The sequence below is a fragment of the Corylus avellana genome, chromosome ca5 (genome assembly GCF_901000735.1).
Source record: "Corylus avellana chromosome ca5, CavTom2PMs-1.0".
NCBI lineage: Eukaryota > Viridiplantae > Streptophyta > Magnoliopsida > Fagales > Betulaceae > Corylus > Corylus avellana.
The window spans coordinates 33,934,565-33,960,006 of NC_081545.1; the positions used below are offsets into that span (position 1 = coordinate 33,934,565).

At 37.3% G+C, this 25,442-nt stretch overlaps 2 protein-coding genes across 3 annotated transcripts; one reads left to right on the forward strand and one right to left on the reverse strand.

The window, feature by feature from the left end:
- Positions 1-904: 904 nt before the first annotated feature.
- LOC132182701 (uncharacterized) lies at positions 905-6,007 on the reverse strand. The gene is made up of 6 exons (XM_059596019.1): positions 5,606-6,007; positions 3,801-4,091; positions 3,550-3,656; positions 3,281-3,413; positions 2,962-3,156; positions 905-1,422 (listed from the first exon to the last, which is right to left on the reverse strand). The coding sequence occupies exons 2-6, from the start codon at positions 4,071-4,073 to the stop codon at positions 1,138-1,140; spliced, it is 993 nt and encodes a 330-aa protein (XP_059452002.1). The 5' UTR covers positions 4,074-4,091; positions 5,606-6,007; the 3' UTR covers positions 905-1,137.
- A 2,477-nt stretch (positions 6,008-8,484) lies between these two features.
- LOC132180285 (methyl-CpG-binding domain-containing protein 9) lies at positions 8,485-23,817 on the forward strand. Of its 2 annotated transcripts, XM_059593047.1 has the most exons (10): positions 8,485-9,214; positions 11,204-11,921; positions 12,077-13,207; positions 13,325-14,017; positions 15,689-16,000; positions 17,196-17,531; positions 17,898-17,996; positions 18,864-19,298; positions 20,171-22,459; positions 22,886-23,817. In XM_059593047.1, the coding sequence occupies exons 1-10, from the start codon at positions 8,712-8,714 to the stop codon at positions 23,183-23,185; spliced, it is 6,816 nt and encodes a 2,271-aa protein (XP_059449030.1). In that variant the 5' UTR covers positions 8,485-8,711; the 3' UTR covers positions 23,186-23,817. The 2 variants fall into 2 exon arrangements, with proteins under 2 accessions (XP_059449030.1, XP_059449031.1); XM_059593048.1 differs by lacking the exon at positions 17,196-17,531.
- The last annotated feature ends 1,625 nt before the right edge of the window (positions 23,818-25,442 follow it).

A 25,442-nucleotide genomic window follows, 5' to 3' on the forward strand; every position in this document is an offset into this window, starting at 1 on the left:
TACTTTTATTCATCTTAACCTTCTAAGTCTTCTAAATTAAGATTAACTGTCCCCAATCAGGCTTCATTAAGAGAGTGACCGATTTGGATCAACACAAAAGCTGTCTAAATCATGAGAAGTTACGTTTTTTGTATTCCCTTTTTTCCTTCCCTTGATGCAAAAATATTGTAATAATCCTTTTGCGTAGCTGTCAATATTGAAAATATTATTCAAAGAAAAAGTATAAATTTATATACAAATGTATGATTAAGACATCTAAAATGGAATTAAAAAGAAAAAGAAAAGGTTTAAAACCACTTGATTGATCCTTGTGTGATCGATAATCTATTATATATAGGCGTGGTGGTTGGAGCATTATGTCAGTAGTTGTGATGTTATTTTGGTTGGAAGAGCACAATTAAAAGCTAAAGCAACAAGGTTTCTCAGAATAATCTTCTTCAGTTGTTCGAACTTTATTTTCATAAAAAGAAAAGGGATACATCTTAAATACATATACAGGAAACCCCATAAACTAAGATTTAAAATTTGAAAGGTCCAAACAAGTCCAAAAAGAAGAAAACGTGAAATCTGTTCAAAGCATTATTCTTCGTTCTTTTTGTCCGAGTCTGTGTTCAAAGCATTCAACCAATCAAAAAGTAATCTCAGAAACATATAATAATGAACTTCAACATTTCCCCAGAATATTACTCTTAAAATATTTGTAGAATATAACCCCATTGCATCATGATTCTAAAACCTATCCACTTCTGCTTCTCGGTGTTACATCAGAGAGAGAAAAAACATAGCAATTACAGATTCAATCATGAACGTGGAAGTATGATTTTAGATTGGGCTTGCAAAAGCATAAAAAATGCAGTGTAACTTCTGGTGCCTAGCACACATCCAGAATTGAGGAAATGGACGCTGGCAATAAACCGTATACGGGAATTATCATAAAAATTCCTGCTCAACTACATGCTTCAACCGCAATTCCAAACATATCTCAAAGTTTCACATCATTTACAAAATGAGGACAGTAAAGCAAATCAAAGCAAGGAAACTGCAATTGTAGGCTAGGTTCGCTGAAGCTCATATATGTTGGTAAATGAGGATAGTACTCATTAAAATCTCATCATATGTGTTCTATATTAACTTGTATCAGGAACCCAAAACGAGACCCTCCCGAGCAATATTGGTTACACGAAGGACAGCTTGTGCACTTAGAGGAGAGAGTTTTGTCTGACAAAAGTTCTCCCAAGAGCCTGCATCTGGATTCTCTGACACAGTTGGCGGTGTGAGGTCATGAAATTTCTCGTACACAGTTTGCAGCTCCAGAAGAAGAGTTCGAGCAGCCTCCCGGGACTCTGGAAGTTGGTCGCTGAGCTGGGGTGCAGCTGTTTGGATCAATTTGTCAATACCATATGTTTTTATGCCCTCAACACCCTGTTGACATAAGCAAGACAAGCATATTAGGAAAGGTATAAATACAAATATATACTTGTCATCAAGGGACAATAAGATATACCCACGTCTACTGAAGATTTATTCTGCAATATAAATCTTCGAAAGTTCAAAAGATATGCATAATCAGAAGTAAGAACACCTCAAATCTAACGTATGTAAAACCTTTCCTGTCCAAGAAAACCCAGGCCAGAACGCACCATGCAGTCAAAGTACTAATACCTAGAGCTGGATACATTGTAGCCAATAGTATTTTCCACAATTTTTTCCTTCCCTTTTCTGGATTGTTTCATATTAGGCCTCATCAAATTTACAAAATGAATAGAAGAAAGCCACATAACAGTCCTTATATATGCTGGGAAAAAGACAATCAGCAGATTCAGAGATCTCTTACCAGAAAGAATGATCAAAACAACATCCAAGGGAATAAAAAGTATGCCGACAGTTTGATGACACTATTAGTCACCAAGAAAGAGAGATTCCTTAGAAATATAGCTTATAATAATTTCTCCAATTGTAAATTTCTAAAACCAGCCAACTACAATGAATAAAGGTGTTAGATTGATGTGATACAAAATTTTATTTTATCCTTAGCATGGGCAAAAACTTGATTCAAAGAAATGATTAAAAAAAGCCACGAAGAATAAGAATTGCACTCATATATGCACAGAAAACAGGTGGACATAGGGTGATAGGGGCAAATAGGAAGATACAAGAGAGAGGGTATCAAAATCCAGATATGCTGGGCAGGAAAATAAGTGTTCCTAAACATGCAAACAAATGTATACATGTACATGGATAACCAGAGGGGAAGGGGGGATGAATCTAATTTCACTGTCATACGGATTAACATTTCAAACACTAAGACTTGTTTTTTAAAGGCCAGAGGAAGGTTTATGGAGTCAACATAGCAGAAAAGTGACACAACAAGACTACACTTTGAGTACGCCCATAATGCTGGGGACACAAAATAAGGTTATTACATTTAAAGCATAGCAAGAAACAAGCAGTAGCTGTTACAAAATAAATAGTGAATCTATATATCAACATGGGGTACTCAAAGGGTCTTCATAGGATTGTCACATTAATTTGTATTTCTGAAATCACAACAAAGAGAGAACAATTTGCATAAATCACATAAGAAATTAATCGTCTACAGTTCAATGAGATGTCTGAAAAACGATACTAGTAACTTTAGGGGTAATAACAACACTGGCAAATACAAGTTTCAGTGTTTTTGTAAATCCCACTTTTCCCCCTCAAAAAGGGAAAAAGGCTCAAGAAAAACTTCCTTTCTGAGGCTATATCGCATTCTCTTACTTTTCTCAGATTCTCAAGAACCAGAGAAATATTACAAAAGATATGAAACAAAGTAAATGACTATATAAACAAGAAACCTAAATTGGAAAGATTTTTGTAGCTAAGGAAACATAAAATGGAAAACTACTATTAGCAAATAGAGAAGAAATATTCCTAAAAACAAAGATAAGCAAATAAGCATGCCTGTTATATTTTTCTTACCAGTCGTGGAACACTTCGACAAAAGCACATTGATGCCTTTGCTCGAATTCGAGGATTCTTGTTCTTAAGACATGGTTGTAATTTTGGCAATAACAGAACAGGGGAAACCCAATTAGTCATTGCTACTAAAGCTCTCTCAGCTGCCTCGCACACAAATCTTTTGTCTTGTGAAGATTTGAGAAGAAGCTGAACTAACTGCACCCATCACATTTGATCACATTGGAAAAAACAAGTAAGAAATAAATTTGCATGTAAATGCTAGGAGTATTTCCTACAAAGCAACCAGTCATGACAATAGCATATAAGAAACACAAGTTACCAGAGGGTCCAATGAATCAATTATATGATCGTTATATGCACTGAAAATGTCTGCAGATGTCATAATTGCAGTTTTGCAAACAGCACTTCTCGGATTTTTCAGGGACTTCACCACCAGCGAAATCACATCTTCCCTATTCACCAATATATGATGGACATAAATAAGATTGTCAAACAAACTATATCTTAAAAAGCATTATTTAACCTTATCTCTATTGGACAAGCTATATGTCTTCCAATCAGATCATCCAATAAGAATTTTGAACTTACAGCATATCAAGCATTGCTTCCTTGTGAAATATTGATAGGCGCCGTACATTATTGAGTGCTTCACACACCAGAATCCAATCTTTAGATTCAAGTCCAGCTAAGAGTGTCTGGAATATTAGAAAAGAGTTGACCTTCAGATATTAGAATGTCCATGCATGATCATCCAAGAGGAAAAGTTTAAACAAAACACCATGTGAAAAAAAAAAGAAGCAATGTCACCACCCTAACTAGTGGAACAAGAAAAAAAATACCTTAAGACTCGTTTCAACATCTTCTAAATCATTCAAGTTCTCAGATTCAATGTATTCTACTTCTGAATTTCCAGTCTCTACTCCAGATTTAGCAGTCTCAGTACCATTAATTTGAGGTGAAACCAAGGAGGCAGAGTCTTTCTTTTGGCATTCTTCATGATTTTCATTAGCATTCCCAACGTAAGGCTTAGTTATATTCCCTTTACTGGAGCTCTCATTCTTCTTCTCAGATCCAGGTATTGTATTGAGATCTCGAAGAGCTGTCTCTGACATCACTTTCAGGCTAGAAGTCTGGGGAGAAAAAAAAAAAATAAGAAGAGGAAGAGGAAATCCTTTCATCATAAGCAATCCTAAAACAATAACAAGACAGCATTATTGTCAATATGCTCATTATGGTCATATTGGAATGAAGCGTGAGAAACATACTAATACAATTAAAACCAGATTTGAACTGACATAAGAAGATTCACGCATTCACCCTCATTTCATATCATAAAAGATAAGGCCATTTACTGCGCAGTAAGTTTTCCAAGCATTGGCGAATCAGCATTTCTAACAATCACACAGCATAAGAAAAATTTAGGGGCTTTGATAATTGCTGAAGCATTTTTCATGTCAACTTTACATGTAAGATAATAGCAGTGCCTTTTTAAGGGTGTAAAATATTCCTGGACATAAACATATTGCCAACAGATTATTTAGCCATGTATTGGATCCACTTTGCAACTCAACTTAATCACAATATGAACGTAGAGCCTTTCTTGCCTGCATCGATGCCAATAATTACTTTAGCTACAGACCAACATAAACAATTTGAAGTCCTATAAGGATCTCAACAAGCAGCACATGCATTTTTCAGTAAGCAATTTGCAAACATTATGCATCTAATAACCTCAGAGTTCTAGTTGCCATCTAGCTACCTCGTATCCATGACATTTGGCTCCACTTATAACTTCACACTGTTCTTTCAGCAAACTTCAGAATTTCCTAGATCTTCTTTGACTCCACTTCCTTTGAAGATTTAGTATTAGATCATCCATTTTCTTTTTTCATGTTACTTCAAACCTAATATCTTTAGCACTACAGCATTCATTTCAAACCCCACCACCATATCTTAGGGCACATGCTAAAAGCCACCCCCTCTAGCATTACTGTAGAATAGCAAGTTGAAAATCACAGAAGTAAATAATCTGAGAGCTCCTCCCTAATCAAATTTATCTTTCATTTTATTCAAAACACACTTAAGAGAAACATATTCCCCTTACTTATGTAAGTGTCAACAATAACATAATGAAAACCTGAGAATCGCATTTCAATTATATGAGCATAATGCTCAACTAAATGAATATGTGAGTAACTAAAGTAACCGAACGAGTTCACAAGCATTCGCTAATCCCTAAATATACATATCAGAACAAAATCAACCAACAAAAAAACTGCATTGCAAGTTTCTCTTCCTTGCACCACTCACTACCAAACAAATCCCCAATCCCCTGACAAAAAAACAGTTATAATTATAAGAAACAGAGACAGATAATTACAAATTTCACACAGCAATCACATTTAGTAGACCCAAACACAAACAGAGTGAATAAAACCAAAGTTAACGGAGATCTAGCGCTTCAATAAGCAAATTGAAAAGAACAAAAAAGTCCACAACAAAGATCTCACTCCACACTACATCAGGATCGCGAAATTCCTCATTATCACTACACATTTCAATCCAGTTCCACCATTTTCCCAACTTGATTCAACGTTCCAAACAAAATATACGTAATATATGCGTGTGTGTAGAAAGAGAGTACCAGAGAGCGGACAAGAATGATCGGCCAAACAGCGAAGAAAATGCGTTGCTTCTCAGTCTATTTCTCAGTCCCACTCTGTGTAATTGGCGCACTTATAAGAGAGAGAGAGAGAGAGCGAGAGAAAGAGGGGGGGATTTTTAACCGGCGAGTCAACACGAGACGACGCCGCTTATGGTAAAAGAACCCGACCTGGGCCGGCAGACTCGGGATATTTGCTGCATGTGATGGGATGGGGGAGAGGGTCGGCCACTTAAAATACCCGCGGTTTTCTTGTGAATTATCGGAACTGCCACTGCTTGATCATCGTCGTTTCAAGCTGGTTTTTTGTGATTGTGTGTGTTTCCTTTTTTTGTATTTGATTTTTGAAAAGATTTTTCAGATTTTGAACTGACGCTCCAACACGAGACAATGAAATGAAGGTTTTGAAATGATGCCTTATCATTTGACAAGGATTACTGGATTAATTAAGTTGGGAAAGGAAAGGGTTTATTATCATTACCTCACCCATCAAATCCATCGTAGCCGTCTGATTATTAATGTAATTTTGTGTTAACGGTTGATTAATCCAAAGACTGGGTCTCAGACTCAGATCCAGGTTGGCGATGTGACGTTTGTTTTTATTTTTATTTTTTATTACAGCTTTATTTATTTATTTTTTCTTTCTTTATTTTCTAGCTGGTATATAAGTATGCTCTAAAGACACCACATGGGGGTGCCAATGGTAGGAGAGTGGACACATTAGATTGTTGTTATCTTGAGGGGCACGTGATTTACGTCCAACATGAAATTTTCTACCACCAAGTACCATTGAAAAAATGTTTATTTAGTCCATATAATTAAAAATATTATATTTTATTTCATAAAGTTCCATTTATACTATACTATTTCAAACGAGACAAAACATTTAAACCCCATAGCTTGTTTTTATTTATTTATAGGCAACGTCAATCTAGTCACTAGGATACAGCACCAACTGCTGCTGTCCATATCTATATTTTGATTAATAAAAAAAAAAAAGGGCAATAACAACTCGGACGATCGAACAGAAATAATATTCATTCATTGAAAAATTTTCAATTATGACCAGCTCAATGGATCATTGATCCGACAATATATATACCATTAAATATGTAAAATTTAATATAAATCATGAAATGAATAAAATTGTTATCTTTCTAATTATGTGGGATTAACCATAAATAAATAATGGGTGATTGGATTGGAAAAGAGGAGAGAGAGAGGTATATTGATATGTGCTTTCCTATTTACGCCTTTAATTTGGATAAAAATAAAGAAAAACTTCACTTACTCGGTTTTTGCAATCATATTTTTAAAATTTAAAAAGTTACAATATCGGGTTTTTATATTTAAGTTTTTTGAAATATCATACTTATCATTAGGATTTAGGAATAAATCAAATGAAAAACAGGTAAAATGTTTTTTATACTGCTGTAAAACTTATAAAAATATAAAATTATTTTAATTAAATAATTAAAAAAAATGGCTTAACACGGCTCACCATAAAATTATTTGCAATCGTAAGTTTTAAAAAGTAATAATATATTTAAAAATTCATCCATTTTTAATTCATATATATCCATTTAAGTCCTATAGATGTTGGAATCCTCTCACAAATCCACGGATCCAACACAAAAAGAAACTGATCTCTTTCTGTTTAGAGAGGCCAAATCTTCATGCAAAAAGGCCCAATGGGCCTGCTTATAAGCCATCTTTATGACTTTTCCTTCCTCTGTTGGGCACCATGTCGGTGGCTCTCTATAATTTTGCAGCTTGGGCAATTATGTAATTTATGTTATATATATATATATATCCTCAACACATGACGTCGCACTTTTCTTTGCCGTGTATGGAAGAGAAGAAGCGTCTCGTGATTTTTGGTTAACTGAACCAACTGGTTCAAGTCGGGTCGAACAGATTCAACGACCGCACAGTTTGACCACTGCAAATCTGAAACACATCAATCAAGTAGGTCTTTCGAACCACCTTGGTGGCCTTGGGACGGTGCCCCATCTCTTTTATATATATATTTATTGTAGATGACATGTGACATAATTAAAAGATTAGTGCCAATTTTTATGTTTTAGGTAGTTAATTGCAAATTGGTGAAACTGATTTTGTTTTTTTCTAAAATTAAAACCCTAAGGGGGCGACGGCCGGAAATTTTTTTTTTAAAAAAAAGTTTTGGGGGAAATAATTTTTCGAGTTGAGCTATTTTAGAAAATTTGGTTATCAAATAAATGAATAAAAATAATAATTTTTGTTGTAACTTCTTATATTTCTAATAGGAAAATATTATGTGTTCTTTTAGTGTTATTTTGATAATTTTAAAAGTTACATTATAGTTAGGAGAACATCAGAAAAATACCTAGCATTTCTCTTCCTAATAATACCTAAATATTGAATATCTAAGATATGTAATTCTCACGTGTATTTTAAATTGAATAAAATATGTGAGGAAAAAAAAAATTATCCAACTCAATTTTTTTTTTAAAAATGTTATCTTAAAAAAAAGAGAGTCAATTTTCTTAAAATATTTATTAAATAAATGAAAAATGATAAGATATAAATAGTGACATGTCAATGCGCATGGTTTTGAATGCATAGCCGAGAAACAGACTAGACTTTGGGCTCAAGAAGAAGAAGAAGAAGAAGAGTGTACTTGGAAACATAAGTAAATAAGAGAGGGAAGTTATTAATGAACCCAGAAGCTGGAGGGCGAAGCCTGTGCCAAACAGGTCCACATTTTGGCTTGGTGTCGCTCCCACAGAGCGAGTACAGATACAAGCCCCAAGCGCGTATGACATGCTTTTTTCTTCCTTTATTCAATTTATTAATTCATTGAAAAAAACAAGTCAGGTTTTCTTTCGATACGAGTCCCCCTCTGCCGGCCCCATTCCTCTCTTTCCTTCTTTCCCTCGAAACCCAAACCGAAAACCAAAACCCCTCTTTCTCTTTCTGTGGATTAAATCTCAGCCATCCGATCAGTACATTTTTATTTCTGGTATCTGAATCTTCAGCGAGCAATGGTACGGGCATCACATAGGGACTCACCGACGTGGAAAAACTCGGAGCGGAGACTCGGATAATGGAACTCACCGATTCAAGCGAAGAACTCAGAGACAACCCAAACCCGAACCCGAAGCCCGTGCGGCTCGGAATCGATCTCAATGAGATCCCCTCGCCGCCACTCGCGGAAACCCTGCCGGATTCGATGGACGTCGTCCGGACCTACCATGTGAACCCGCCGTGCCCGCCGGGGGGCCCGGCAGGGGTCCCGGGAGAGGATGATGCTCGGGGCTCGGGGGCGTGCGGCGCGTGCGGCCGGCCCGAGGTCGGGGTCGGCCTCGTGGTTGTCTGCGACGGGTGCGAGCGCGGCTTTCACCTTGGCTGCGCCGGAGTGCGTGGCCGCCAGGGGCTTCAGAGCCACGACGAGTGGGTCTGTGCGGATTGCGAGTGCGGTGGGGTGAAGAGTAAGCGCTGGCCCCTCGGGGTCAAGTCCAAGCAGATTCTCGATATGAACGCCTCGCCGCCTAGCGATGTCGACGGTGATTGCGATGGCGAGGGCAGCTCGGAGGTGCTGGATTTGAGGTACGGCATTGACGAAAATAAACTCTAACCCTTAGTTAGAATACGAGTATGGTTGCTAGCAGTTGAAAGTTTAAACTTTATTCGTGTTTGAAGTTTAGAAATGGAAAGGTTTTGCTGGGAAATAGTAAAAATTTAGGTTTAAGCTTTATTTGATTGTGTTTAGAGGGTAATAGTTAGTTGTTGTATTACCGACTAAGTAATGCTTTGTATTAGCATGTTGGTAATCTTGCAAGGGCGAGGTTGCCACTGAGCATTCCTAGTCACACGGGAAGAGAGGTGAAAGTTTGTAGCTTTTATGGTTGCTACTAGTTGAAAGTTGAAATTTAAAAATTTTAATTTTGGCTGAATGACGTTTAACTGGTGTAATTTTTCTTTCAATAGTAAAAATGGAGTTTCACGCTTTGATTCATTTTGTCTAGGGGGTAAGTGTTAGTAGTAGTTGTTGTTATAGCAATGTGTTTAGGGATTTTAGGTGTGCGTGTGCGTGAGAGAGAGAGAGAGAATTTATTCGGGTGGCAGAGCTGAAGCGATGTCTGCGACGTTGTTATCGTAGCAGTTGATGTCCCAAAAAGTCGCATGGCTATGGCTATTGTATGTCTATAGCAGTCCAGGATACGTGACCAGTGTGAAGGCAGGTGTCCTTTATACGGTTAATTCGTTGGAACTGGCTGTCTTTACATAGCAACCCTCTGCAAGCTGCCTGTATTTTGTTTGAGTTAGATAATTTAGTACCACAAATAATGTCTTACAGTCTTGGGGCTCATACTGAGGTTTGCTGTATTATTTCACTAGAGCCTGTGCTGGAACCACATGCTATCATGCTTGGAATCCAAGCGGTGGTAATGCATCTTTTAAATTAGCGCTTGGGCTATACGTGTTGGTCTATGGTCTTGCCATGGCATTGTTCTCATGTTCTGTCAAGGTCCTTGTCTTGTGGCCATTTTGAACTCACCATTTTTTGTGTTTTTTGGTTTCTATACAAAGACTTGGTGGTAGTCGAATATGTATTATGTCACCAACCACCCCTGAAACTGAAAATCCATTTGTGAGAATATTCTGACTACTCTTGAGGAATTCAAGTTTTGATGCTTAGGTTTATCTTCCAATTTTTGCTTTCTATTTATCCTTAGATTTTTCTTGCAATTTCCATTAAATTCCAGCCAAGACCAGATCTAAATCTGCACTTATTCTTTTCGTAAAGTCCAAATATGTAAAACCCAAACCTCCTATCCATCAAATAATTCCCAGGTAACCTATGATAGTTCAATATTAATCTGGGGTTACTGTTCACTGCCCATGAACAGCCACTCAAACCCTATATCTCTTCTTTGTTTAATCTCCAAATCAGCCCTTTCCATACACCCTTAGAAATCCCATATTCCCTGATATTTTCCAGCTTTTTCCCACCATAAAACCATAGCCCTAGCTAACCCAAAACCCTAGGAACCCCTGCTGCCAAATAAAATCCTACAATCAGTGTTCTTGTCTTCCAACAACTTAAACCCTTCAAGATCCAAATAAAATCCTACAATCAGAGTTCTTGTCTTCCAACAACTTAAACCCTTCAAGATCCTGACTTTGTGGCTCAAATCAATCTTTCCTGCCAGTCTACATATATTTCTAACTTTGCTCACCAAAGACCTTTCAAGAAGTGGCCTAAAGGTCCTTAATTCCTGCTGTTCTATGTCAGTTATTATCTGCCAAGCTGCAACATAGAAACAAATCGATAACCAAGCTTGGGGGAATTCATCTGATCATAGACTTGTTTTCCTTGTTGCTTATAGGTCATTCTTGTGATTGCGAAAACATTTGATAGCTGGTAGGGTTTAGCTGCTACTCTATTTTTTCCTAAGTGAGTTTATCTTATTTAATAACTTAATGAATTTCCTTTTACATATTTTGTGCCTACATATTTTTTTAAATTTTGAGTAAATATCTTGCAATGCAACTTGTCATAAGTAGTTACTGGTTACATTTATTTTGTTTTAGAAAACACACTCCGGGTGATAATTCTTTTGGTGGCAATCCATTTGGTGCTCCAGTGACGTTCTCTGACATTTTGTATGCGGGAAATGGCTTTGGCTATCAAAAAGCTTCTGGGATTTGGACACACACTGTATTGGGTTTGGAAGATATATTGCATCATTCGCAGACTATAACTAGAAGATATGAAGAAGTAGATTTGAGTTTCCCACTAGGAAAGCGTAAAATTAGTAATAATACAGCCATTAGATTACCATCTCGGAATCCAAGCGAGATTTTTTTGCAGGCTCTTAGAGATTTCGTCTCTGAAAGGCATGGTGTACTGGAGGAAGGTTGGCGTGTGGAATTTAGACGATCAATGGGCAATTGTGAACTGTATGCAGTTTACCGTGCTCCAGATGGGAAGATATTTGATTCCGTGTATGAAGTTGCTTGTTATCTTGGCTTGATGTCTAACTTCAATTCTAGGGAACCTGAAGCAAGAAGCGAGGGGTCTCAGTCAATGTCAGGAAGGTCTTATCTATCTAGGAAAAGGAAGCCTTCAAAATTTTCAACTACTAACGGTTTTGCTGAGAATAAGGAAATTTTGTTCTGTGATAATCGTAAAGAGCTCTTGTCCAATGGCCCAACTGTGGAAGGTGGGGCAAGTACAGTTGGTAATAATGTTAAAGTTTCAGAAGCTGAAAGAGAAGAGAATTCTCGCTCCGGGTCTCAGCAATCTAATGTAAGTTTACATGTTACTGAACTTGTTTTTCTTTTCCATGCTTAGCTGGTGGTGTAGGAACTATTCATTATCAATTTAACTGACTGTTGTAAGTGATGTAGTTACTTTCAGCTGGCTCTTCTTGCCTCATTCTTGTGTATGTTTTGCATTTTCAGAATGGGCTTCCTGTGCAGTTTGAAGATTTTTTTGTTCTTTCTCTGGGAGAAGTTGATGCTAGGCCTTCGTATCATGATGTTAGCCAGATCTGGCCTGTAGGTTATAGATCCTGTTGGCATGATAAAACTACCGGTTCTCTTTTTATGTGTGAAGTATCGGATGGTGGTGATTCTGGACCTATCTTTAGGGTCAGAAGGTGTTCATGCTCTGCACTTCCCATTCCAAATGGGATAACTGTCCTCTTCACGCCAAACCTCGGACATTTTGATGGACAGACTAATGAAAAAAGTGATGATGGTACTTCTCATGATATGTATTGTGAAAATGATGGCAGTATTCAGATGATTCTCTCAGACCCTTGCCCACCTGTGGAAAATGATCTTTTATCTTGTCTTAGGGGTTGCTCGAATGGAGCTTCTGATGTTCAGATGTCAAACAGATTGCAGGTTGAAGCTAGTTCAATTGATGACAAATCTCAATCTCTTTTACCTGGTGATTTGAGATTGAGAGATGAAATTGGTGAGATTTCAGCGGAAGATTGCTCGTCATCTTCTGCATGGAGAATAGTGTCTCAAAAATTCATTACTGCTTGCTCTGAAATCTGTAAACAGAAAGGGAGTTTAAAGTTTTTCTGCAGGCATGTTGAAAATGAAATAGACATGCCTAATTGTCGTCTAACAACTGACAAAAGCAAAACGAGTTTAGCTTCGTTAGATAAATTTTGCAGTTCACCAGGTTCTGTCGGTATCGCATCTGTATTTCAGGCTGACAATGAACTTGAATCTTCATTTGAGGTACTGGAGAAATGGTTGGAGCAGGACAGATTTGGATTAGATGTGGAATTTGTGCAGGAAATCATAGAACAGCTTCCTGGGGTACAAGCCTGTTCGAGCTATAAATTTCTGGTTAGTAGAGGTAATTATTCTACATCACTAACAGTTGGAAATGGGCTTCTGATGATTAAATTAAATGCTGGAGTAGATTGTATTGAAGAAGCAGCATTGCATGGTTTATTGAGGAGATCCAAAAAAGCCAAGTTGATTAAAAACCATGTCATCTATGAACCTCCTCCTCCTGGTAAGCCTTTGTGCTTGAGGGTTCCTCCTGAACATGTTGGCGATGTTTATCAGGTATGTCCCTGCAACTTGAATATGTCACAGTTTATTTAAATATTATAATTTTGCTTTGCTACAGATGATTCACTAGGTACAATGTGAGGTCTTATTGGTTTTCTGTTATCTTTCTAGGCATGGGAATTACTATGGAGATTTCATGATATTTTGAGTTTGAAGGAGCCTTTGTCACTTGAGGAACTTGAAGAAGAACTCATCAACCCGTGGTCAGATGGTGCTAGTCTTCTAGAAAAATTTGAAAAGGAAACCCAGGGGAGTCAAGGTGTACATTTGCATAGAATTGGCCATGCAGGTGGATCAATCTTATCCCGAAGCTTTGAAGCTGGTCCAGCTGCAGATAGGGAAAATCCACATGCATTTATACAAATGGAAACAGGAGCAACGAAGGAGGCAGCTCAAACTAAACTTGCATCTTTAACTTACAGTAGATGCTGTGGTGTAGCTTTGACGAAGGCTCATAAGTCGCTTCTAAGAGGGCTGGTAGGTGAGCTGCAGTCCAAGGTTGCTGCACTTGTAGATCCGAATTTTGATTCTGGAGAGTCAAAATCAAAACGGGGAAGGAAAAAAGATGTGGATAGTGGTATTCCTGCAAAAAGAACTAAGATCAATATGCTCCCTATTAATGAACTAACTTGGCCAGAATTAGCTCGAAGATACATTCTGGCTGTCTTAGCCATGGATGGTAATCTTGACTCTGCTGAGATTACTGCTCGCGAAAGTGGTAAAGTCTTTCGTTGCTTGCAAGGTGATGGTGGGGTGCTATGTGGCTCACTTACTGGAGTGGCTGGGATGGAAGCTGATGCTCTTGTAAATCTCTTAGTCTTTTATGGTCTATTATTTTACTTACCTTTTCTAATTCAAAGATATAGAAGTATTTCAACATCATTGAAAGAGCACTTTCTAGAAATTGTAATTTGCATGTCTCCAATGTAAAATGGTAGCACTAATGTTGATTAGTACACATCCTTAGAGTAAAAATTGCTTGGAGTGAGATTCTGGTATGACAAGTTGTACGAGGATCATGTCGTAAAGGATATTTTCCTGGATTTGTATAGTATTTCGTTGGGATACCTTAGATCTTTCTCTAACGTCCTTGTACCTCATGATAGCACACAATTCCCTTAGAAGACTATTTGGTGGAATAAGACCCCTTGGGAGTGGTTTTTTTTGCTTGGACAACCACCCTAGTGGAGATCCTCACCATGGATAGCCTCAGAAAACGACATATTATTGTGGTTGACTAGTGTTGTATGTGGATCATCTTCTCCATTGTGAGATTGCTAGTGCCTTGTGAAGTGTTATATTTAGTCTTGTTGGGTTAGCTTCGATCATGCCTAAGAGAGTAATTTTTTGCTTGTTGGAGAAGGTTGGGAGGCAGTTCTTAGAACACAGTTGTGTGGAAAATGGTTTTGTCTTGTCTTTTGTAGTGTCTTTGGAGGGAAAGAAATGGCAGAAGTTTTGAAGACAATGAAAGGACGGTGGTGGAACTTAAGTCTTTCTTTTTCAGAACTCTTTACCGATGGACAATTGCTTTAGATCTTAATTTGCTTAGTTTTCATGGTTTTCTTGACTTGTTCTCTCTTTTTAGCCAAGCGTTTCTCTTGTATACTTTATGTGTACTTGAGTTGCACTTTTTGCGCTTTTAATGATATTTCATTTACTTATCGAATAAAAGACAGAGAAGAATATGCCCTTGATTGGGATCAGCATGGTTTCAAATAATTGGTGTTTCTTCCTTATGTGATGTTTAGATATCTTCTTCTTGTCATACTGAACTTTCGAAGGTGTTGCGATTCCCACTAAGGAATTAAAGAGATTATTAGAGAGCATGGACTTTTGACTGTATAATTGATAGGGAACTTACCCGTCATAGCAGACATTGCTGTTCGTAACTCTTCTAATATGATCTGTGCAGTGACACTACATGCGAGTTCCAGAGTTGTGGTCGTCTATAAAATTCTTTACATATCTAGCTAAATGCATCCATGTTACTTGTTTGACTTGTATATTTTTTAATATACCACTTCTTTCTTTTTTTGAATCCCTAAAATATCATGTGGATGTTTCTTGGTTTTATGATCACTTTTTTATCTTTGCGTAAGTGTTTTCTATCCTACATTTTGTTTGATATGTTCCTATGATTCTTGGTCTTGCTATTTCTTTCAAGCAAGTGCATTGAAGAAAATATGATTTTTTATGTGCCATTAAGATTCCTTGACCATCCTGCTATACTGGAGTGGCTTCCTTGCTATCTGTTTTTTTTCCCTTGTAATTTTAGTGGATTTGATATTTCAATGCTTCCTTGTATATGTCTTGAACATTCTTATGCAAAAGTATCTTGGCTCAGATTTCTGATCTGATTTATACTTGCAATTTTTGAAGTGTCTGTAGTTGTTGCTATAACTCATGGTGCAGTTGTAAACAGAGAAAAAAAAGGGATCAGGATGCATACTAATGCTTTTCTTCTTTGACCTTCAGTTGCTTGCAGAGGCTACAAAGAAACTTTTTGGTTCTTTGAACAGAGAAAATGATCTTCTTACCATAGAAGACGAAGGGTCTGATTCAACTGCAACTGGTGCTTCCCAAAAGAATTTTGTGAATGATGGAAATATCCCAGAGTGGGCAAAGATGCTGGAACCTGTTAGAAAACTACCCACAAATGTGGGAACGAGAATTAGAAAGTGTGTTTATGATGCTTTGGATAAAGGGCCACCGGAGTGGGCAAAGAAAATATTGGAGCATTCGATCAGTAAGGAAGTCTATAAGGGCAATGCCTCAGGACCTACGAAGGTGCTATTCACAGTTTTGTTTTTTTTTTTTTTTTTTTTTTTTAACTGTACCTTGTTACTTGTTAGTGCACTCTATGTAGGTGTTAAAACCTTAAATAGTTTTAAATGAAGTGTATGTTTCAGTTTGCATTTTATAATTCTTGAGCTTTGGCTTCTTCTTACTAATTGGGAGTCATTTCGGCTAGTAAAACAGGCAGTATCTGTCTATTATATTAGTATCAGCTAGCGATCCTGGCTTAGTGAGTTCATTGGTCTTACTCGAATTCAAGTTAACAAGTTCATGTCAGCAAAAATCTAATATTTTCTTTAAATGGTTGAATGGAAGTACTTAATCTTTTAGGTAGTGAAGTTTAAAGTTCAGGTGTGCAAAAATCTAATTGTCCTTTTCTTTAAATGATTAAAACCTGTAGTAGTAAATCTTTTAATGCAGATGTTAGGTTGTAACATCTTGAGAATTCAAGGCTCCTTTAGGGGATGGAATACTGTAGAGAGCATGCCATCCTTATATCTTAAGAATCTTTTTCTAAAAAAACCACACAGATTCTGTATCTGCTTTATTTGTTATTTTAACTGCCACTTTCTCCCTCTTGACTGCCAATATATCTCGCTATAATAAAAATGTAATGAGATGATCTGATGGATTATACGAGGTTGTAGTTATGGTTGTAACTTTTCAGTTTATGTCACCAGTTCAATTTTAAAATAATTGTTGATGTTGTTATTATTATTATTTATTGAAATATAGATTTCATTTGTAGTAATTCCTCATCCTGAATTTCCCTTATGTCAAAGTAATTTCTGTGCGCGTGTGCTCAATTGAATTTTCCTTGTAAATAGTGGTGTCAAAACCTGAGCTCATCTTCAAATCTGACCCAGGCTGAATTCTTTTTTTCTACTCTTATATAACTTATTTTATTTTTTGGTTGAAGTTATACAACTCATGTATAAATAGATTGGCTTGGGGTTGGAGGCTGGGTACAATGATCATATGATTGGCCTGTAGTGAACAAGGAAACTTGAAAAATCCAACCATGTTGCACACTTTTAGCTAAATTTCTGAAATGACCTCTTTTGAGTCATTTCTCTTCCTCTAGTTTTTACTGTGTAACTAGATGCACTTGGCGGCTTATCTTTATCACATACATTGTTCAAGAATGATTCTGAATTGAATGCTTTATCTTGTTGATTGAACACAGAAAGCAGTTCTTTCAGTGCTAGGTGATGTATGTGGTGACAAAGTGCAGCAAAAATCTGTTAAGGGAATAAAACGGAAGACGGTTATCTCTATATCTGACATTATTATGAAACGTTGTCGTATTGTATTACGCCATGCTGCTGCTGCAGATGATGCAAAAGTTTTCTGCAATCTGCTTGGGAGAAAACCAATAAATTCAAGTGATAATGATGACGAGGGATTTCTTGGATCTCAAGCAATGGTATCTCGTCCTTTGGACTTCAGGACCATTGATTTGAGATTGGCAACTGGGGCTTATGGCGGATCCCAGGAAGCTTTTCTTGAGGATGTTAGGGAGGTCTGTTTTCTTCCACCTGGTTTGGGCAACCAAACCTTTATGCCTCTAGCTTTTCCTTGCAAAGTTTTATTTCATTAAGTTCCTTGCATCTATGGATGTTGATTACCTATGTTCATATACTTATTTTAAGAGTATATGTGTGTGGGATGTTGATTACCTATGTTAATATAGTTATTTTAAGTGTGTGGGGGATTAACTAATGGGAATATGAACAAGTATCTGGTATCATGCTACAATGGTTATGAAATGAAAGAGTGGAATATCTGATTTCTCACATTATGTTTATCCAGGTTCCAGCTTTCACTATCTGTCATAGTTTTGTTTGTTGATCTTTAAAATCTAATAAATGAAACTTTCACCTTGCAGTTATGGAATAATGTTCGCACTGCGTTTGGGGATCAGCCTGATTTAGTTGAATTGGCAGAGACATTATCTCAGAAATTTGAATCATTGTATGAAAAGGAGGTTCGTTAGCTCTCTCTACTCTCTCTCTCCTTATTGAGGTTGTCTTGATTCATGTAAGTCCCTATGTGCATTAAAACTTTATTGACCAGTTATATACATGAATGAAGCTTTTCAATTGTGTTGAAGAATGAAAAAATAGACGAGTCCTCTAGATTGTGTAGAACAAAGTTTAGCTAAGCAATTAACCTGGTATTGATTTCAATATTATGATGATTTTATACTCTCGAACAACCACCATTTTTTTAATAAGTGAAGAATGTTGCAAAATGTAAGAAAATATAAATGTAGTGGACAGATTGAAGCAATTGTAAGAAGAAAAAAAATTAATTCCTAACTTCACCTAAATTTATAATTAATTATGTATTAATGTGTCAGAATAAGCTAGTGTTTAAACACCAATTTGGTTGACGAAACACTTCAGAGTGACTGGAAAATGTGGTAACTTGTGATCCACTCTGGATGATATATTTTTTTTATCCCATGGTATAAGTGGAGAGAGACAAAAATATGTTTACCCAGTGAATATAAGTTCTGGAACAGGCACAGTGATGTCTGGCAATGCACTTCTAAGAACCATGGGAGAATTTTGCCTTCTAGATATGCATTAAGTTCTGAAATAGGCATGGTGATGTCTGGCAATAGTTAGAAATAAACCTGGTAGTTTGATATACGGAATTTACCATGCATGTGGTATGGCGTTGTGCAAATGCATTATGATTTGAAAGGTGTTCTTATTAGGAATAGCAAATGGTTTATGGTTCTCTCTCTCTCTCTCTCTCTCTCTCTCTCTTGCGTGTGCTTACCATGCTGATCTGCTCCATATTCGTTTAGCACCTGTCTTGAGGTTTTGTACTTTCTTTGATGCAGGTTGCTATCGTTGTCCAGAAATTTGGGGAGTACTCTAAATTGGATAGCTTTAGTGCTGAAACAAGGAGGGAAATGGATGAGTTTCTTGCTTCCACTAATGAGATTCCAAAAGCCCCTTGGGATGACGGAGTTTGCAAAGTGTGTGGCATTGATAGAGATGATGACAGTGTCCTATTATGTGATACTTGCGATGCTGAGTATCATACTTATTGCTTGAATCCTCCACTTGCAAGGATCCCTGAAGGAAACTGGTATTGCCCTTCTTGTGTTGTTGGTAAACGCATCATTCAAGATGCGTCGGAGCGCATTCAGGTCATTGGCCGACGCCGGAGTAAAAAGTATCAGGGAGAGGTTACCTGTGTTTACTTGGAAGCACTTACACACTTATCATCTGTAATGGATGAGAAAGAGTACTGGGAATTAAGTGTAGGCGAGGTTTGTCTGTGGAACCTTACTTCAAATATTGCCTTCCTTACTTTGCTGATATATATGGCACTTATATCTCCATACCATTGTAGCAATTACATTGCAATTCTGTGTTATTTTCCTTCTTTTGTGGTTATATAGCTCTCTCTCTCTCTCTCTCTCTCTCTCTCTCTCTGTTGCTTTATATCTTTCTTCTTTTGTTTGTGTTGGATATGCTTACCATTTGCCTCAAATTCTAGTCTTCTCTGCAGAAAATTAGAATCTCTGTTTTATTTGAGGTTTCCAACAATAGATAAGAACACAGTTTTTTCATAGGTTAGCAACTTCAAATAGAAGAAATAATACTGTCGATTCGATAATTTTTAATGGGTCCTTATCTTTAGATTCTACAGAAATAAAGGAGCAGTTTTTGTGCAACTGTATTCAAAACAGTATAGTTGAAGGCCAAAGCTAGATATGAATTATTTGTCAAAAAATAAAGAAGAAATCAGGACACCATCACTTGTAGCTAGCTTAAAACTTGTATTTGCATTATAGCCCATTTCTTAAGTTCTTCTCTGTTGTTTTTGTGTTTGATGACCTTTTTAGTGCCTTTTCTAATTTTTGTTTCTTAGTATGAAAGTGCAAGTAATTTGTACATATTGTACAAGGAAGCACTTTACATGTATGATGATATATGCCACAAATTTTTGCTATTCCAGGGTAAAAAAAAAAAGAGAAACCGATATGACTGGAATAATAAACGAAATTGATGACAAAATTAGGGCAAACTTGCATCATGTGCCTGGATAAATTTTCAAGATATGTTTTAGAATCTGTGTTGCTTTCATTCTCTCCTCGACATCATTTGTTTTTAAGTGTGCCTTTTATTGTGATTGCAGAGAACCTTCCTGCTCAAATGTTTATGTGATGAACTTCTTAACTCGGTTCTTATTCGTCAACATCTTGAGCAGTGTGCTGAGTCATCAGCTGAATTGCAGCAGAAATTGCGTTCATTTTCTGTAGAATTGAAGAATCTTAAGGCCAAGGAAGAAAACTTGGCTGCACGAGCTGCAAAGGTTGATACAAGTATGCATAATGTTGTTGGGGAAGTTAACGTAAAGGATGGTGTTGCTAATGCACTTGCAAACCTGGGTAATTGTCTGGGTCGCCCGCATATTTTGACTGATAGTCCTAACTTTGGAGTCCTCTCCAATGACCTGCCACATCTGGAGGGTGGTCGAGAGGGATCTGGACTTGACAGTTTTGATAAACAGCCATCTGTCACTAGTTCAGAGAATAACATCCCAACTATGAATCCCATAGATACGGAAGTTCAATTAAAAGATGCCCACGGTGCTGTGGATGACAGAAAGGTACCTGGTAATCTTCTCTCTCAAGAGACTGACAAGTCCATTGGACCAAATGGCTTACCTATATCAAATCCTTTGTCCCAAGAATATAATGGCTCTGTTAGAGAAATACATTCCCAGAATAACCTGCAAGAATATAAAGGAACCAGCATTTCTTTGCCACCTTCAGATCCGCAAGGACATTGTACTTCTAACATGGTGAGCATTCATGCAGCTCAGCATGCTTCTGTTGCTGTGAATGAGTCACAAACCTATCACCTTGAGTTGAACTCCATCAAGAATGACATTGCACTTCTGCAAGACTCAATTACTAGTGTAGAGTCGCAGCTTTTGAGGCTATCTGTGAGGAGGGAGTTCTTGGGAAGTGATTCTGTGGGTAGATTGTATTGGGCTTCAGCCACACCAAGCGGACATCCACGGGTTATTGTTTGTGGGAGTACTCTACAGCATGAAAGGAAAAAGATGTATCGTGGAGGCACAGTGGACAAGATATCTGTTATACCGAATTCCACTTCATCTGGCATAGATACTCATTTGAATTTAGAGGGGTCAAAAGCTTGCTGTCCTTTCCTATATGAACTGAATGATGCAACGACCCTTTGTTCATCATGGGTTTGTTATGAAACTGATTCAGAAATTGATGAACTGATTGGTTGGTTGAAGGATAGTGACCCAAAGGAGAGAGAACTGAAAGAGTCGATTTTCCAGTGGCATAAGCTGAGATTCCAAGATGAAAACCAAGTCCAGGATGAGCACCAATCGATTTTTTCATTGACCAGAAGTAGTGATATAGCTGGATCTTCTAATTGTCTTGTTACCAAGGCAGCCTTGTTGCTTGAGAAGAAGTATGGTCCTTGCTTTGAGTTGGAAACCTCTGAAATCTTGAAGAAGCGGGGTAAAAAGGCAAGAGTAGCCAATGATGAGAAGATGTACAGGTGTGATTGCTTAGAACCCATTTGGCCTTCTAGACACCATTGCCACTCGTGCCACAGAACCTTTTCCACCGATGTGGAACTTGAGGGGCACAATGATGGTAGGTGCAGTTCAGGTGCACTAACCTTTGAGAAGAGCAAGGAAATAGGTGATACAAAGAAAGGCAAAAGGAACTCAAAATGCGAGGTCGTTCGGGAAGAGTGCAAAGGGGAAATGGATGCTTTAGAAACTTCAAAAGGTGGAGGTTCTCAGCTCAGCTCAAGGTTGATTAAATTTCAGAATGAAGGACTGGTATGCCCGTATGATCTTGATGAGATCTGTTCCAAGTTTGTGACAGAGGATTCAAACAAGGAATTGGTACAGGAGATAGGACTTATTGGTTCAAATGGGATCCCATCTTTTATCCCATCCACATCACCGTACCTTAGTGATTCTACTACACTAATGTTAATTCCTCAGAAAGATGTAGGTGGTCAGGGTGATGAGTCCAAGGCTGTTGAAAGGCTAGTTTTACTAGGAAATAGTAGTATAACAAATGCAGCCCATGACAGGATATGTGACAATTCTCCAAGAAGATCTGCAAATGAAGTCAGTCGAGCACTAAATACCAACAAGCCAGCTTTAGGATGCTTGGATAAAAGAGGAAAAAGATCACCTATAGATGGTCATTCTTTGGAAATGGGTGATGGCCGCTGCTGTGTGGTTCCCATGTCTTCATTGAGACCATTAGTAGGTAACATTTCACAGATTTCAAGGCGATTCAAGATCAACTTACTTGACATGGATGCTGCTCTCCCTGAAGAAGCTCTGAGACCATCAAAGGCACATGTGGAAAGGAGATGGGCATGGCGTGCATTTGTTAAATCTGCTGGGACAATATACGAGGTCAGTCTCATCGCTTGGTTCTAACTAGTGTAAATTTGTACATTGACAAATCACTATCGATGCCCTTTTGCTTTCCCCGCCGCCTTTTTTATTTTATTTTTTATTTTTTTATGGTGCTTTAATAATTGTTAGTGCATTCATACTGTTTATCAGTCTCATCTCTTGGTTCTACATGGGAAGTTTGAGTTTTAATTTTATTGCTTTCCTCTCGAAATAGCACATCTTGAACTCATGCATAAAAAAGAAAAATGGTTAAACCCGTCATCTGATTGGCTATAGTTTGTGGGGTACATTAGGTGTTATGTGACAAATAAGATCCACAAATTAAAATGTTGAATAATAGAATATATTCTAATATGCCTTTTTCCTTGGCTTGGAGCTTCGTGAGTGTCTCTCAACTAAGTAAAATTACCTTGGTTGTTTCAGATGGTTCAAGCAACAATCATATTGGAGGACATGATTAAGACAGAATACTTGAGGAATGAGTGGTGGTATTGGTCATCACTTTCAGCTGCTGCAAAAACTTCTACTCTCTCTGCCCTTGCCTTACGTATATATTCCCTTGATGCGGCCATTATTTACGAGGTCTCATCCAGTTTAGACCAATCTGACAATTTGGAACCCAGCAGCATACCAGACCCAAGGCCACTTCCAAGCGTGGATTTAGCAGAGAAATCCAAGGTCACCAGGAAGTCCAACAAGAAGAGGAAGGAACCAGAGGGTTAATCTTGGGGTACATGATTTTTCATTTCCCAAGGATTTTGTTCCGGACAAAGTTGATCCGGGCCGAGCGGCAGTGGGGTTGCGTTATAATGCGTAGCAGATGGTCAGAGAACCATATTGTGGGTTGTATTGGGTCTGATAAGATGTGGCTACATGTTTGTAAGGCGACTAAGGTTGCTGCTGCTGCTGCTGCCAAACCGTGTGCATGTACATAAGAGGTAACGCTGACTTGCTAACTCGGATGCTTGGTTGGGAAGCAGAGTTTGTAGAAGCATCTGCTCGGAGGACTGGAAGCACCAGGAGCCATAATGTATGAGCAATGCATCCAATTCTGGATCCATTCTGCGTTTCTGCTGCAGCTTCCAGTTTTGTCGCTTGGGAAGAGAGAAGATTTGGAAGTAAATTTTTCTCACGAAGAGCAAGACCCATATACGTATACAGATCAGGCAATTCTTGTAAAAAGGAAAAAAGAAAAGAAAAAAAAAAAAAAAATAGAAACAGTCTAAGTCGAGCAGGTGTAGACATATTCATTCTTTATTCATCTCTCTGTCCCACCTTGCCTTTGTAATTTGGTTTTTTATAGTTTTTTGAATTAAATGAGGGTACGATGGAGAAGCTGCCTATTTTGTCACCAATGTGCCCCGGATCTCAGCATGTCACAATATCCGAATTCTGGGAAAAGTTCAAAACTTTCAAACAAAGGCCAAAAATAAAAATTAAAAAATTTATATATATAAAATTGGAAAATGCATAAGACTTTCATTGATATAGAGGCCGAAGTGTGAATTTTTAATTTTTTTTTTCCCTCTTTAATTTTAATCGAGAATTAGCAAAAGTCTAACAAGCTGACTAGAAGGTGAGTATGCTGCATGCATAATGGCATAACAAAAGCAGCTATAATCAAGGCATCGTTTTTCTGTAATGCACTAGTTTTTTTTTGAAGTGCTGTAATGCACTAGTTGATATGATGGTATGAACAGTTGGACATATTTGTTTCAGAAATGCTCTTTATGCTAATCTTTGGGCAAAATCTTTTCGCACTAGTTGATGTGACAGACAATACAATATGTGCATGAACCTGTCGTATTATTCCTTTTACTACCAATTCTTTACAAACTCATGAGGTCATTTATATTCTATGAAATTGGGTGATATGTGGATTGTTATTTGGCTATTCACATTTTAGTAGTTGATGTAGTAAGTGTTATGTAAGTTGTCACAACAGTTTGTAAACGTGATAAATGTCATGTAAACTGTCACTTGATAATTCACATTTTAGTGGTTATTATGATAAGTGTCACGTGGACTATCATGTCAGTTTGTAAGGAACTTACAAAAATATAAGAAATATAGTCAAAAGCATGTATATCTATGGAAGAAGAAGAAGACAAGAAATTAAGATAAAAGGGGGTGGGGGAAGGAAGAACAGATTCTAGAAAAGTAAAATAGCAAGTTGGAGATGGATTCTGACATGGGGTTGAATCCCTTCACATGAAAGTGTCCTTGTTGTGTGGATAACTCGTCCATGGCCTCTGTAGTTTGTTCCCTTATGAGTATGAGCTGCCCATTTCGTTGAATGCGACCATGCAATGTTAGGTGGCTCATCTCCTGCCCTCACACTTGTATTTTTATGTTTGCGTAAGCATCTATCTATATGACTCTATCTGTGGGCGGAATAAAAGAAGAAAAGAAACAAGTATTTCAACTTCAAGTGCATTCATTATATTATTTATACTTGGTCACTCCGATATTACATCATCCAATATATTTAACTTTCACTCTATTTATTAATGTTTTGATGACTTTTTAGTTTGTATGACCCTGGGCCTGGATAGTGGCCCCGGAGTTGCTTGCTGAGGAGAATCAATCACCACCCACCTACATTGTCTTTGTCACTATGGATTTTTATTATATTGCTTCCCCCACCCACCCCAGTTCTTTGCCTTTATTTATTTATTTTTTTATTACGGTTCATGTATTTTATTGTTACTACTATATGGTAAAAATGCTTGATTTAAAAGAAAAAACTACAGCCACTTATTTGTTGTTGATGATTAGATTGTCATATTCTGAGGTTTATGTTTGTTTTCTGTCTTTGAGCTAAAGAAATTAACAAACAACTTAAAACACAACACAGTACTAATCAAAAAATAAAAACAATTTTCATCTTTATGTCACATTAAGATTCCATTTCAAAACCAAATTTTTTTTTTTTTTTTCAAAATTTTTAAATGATGTGACACCATATAAATCGTTAAGT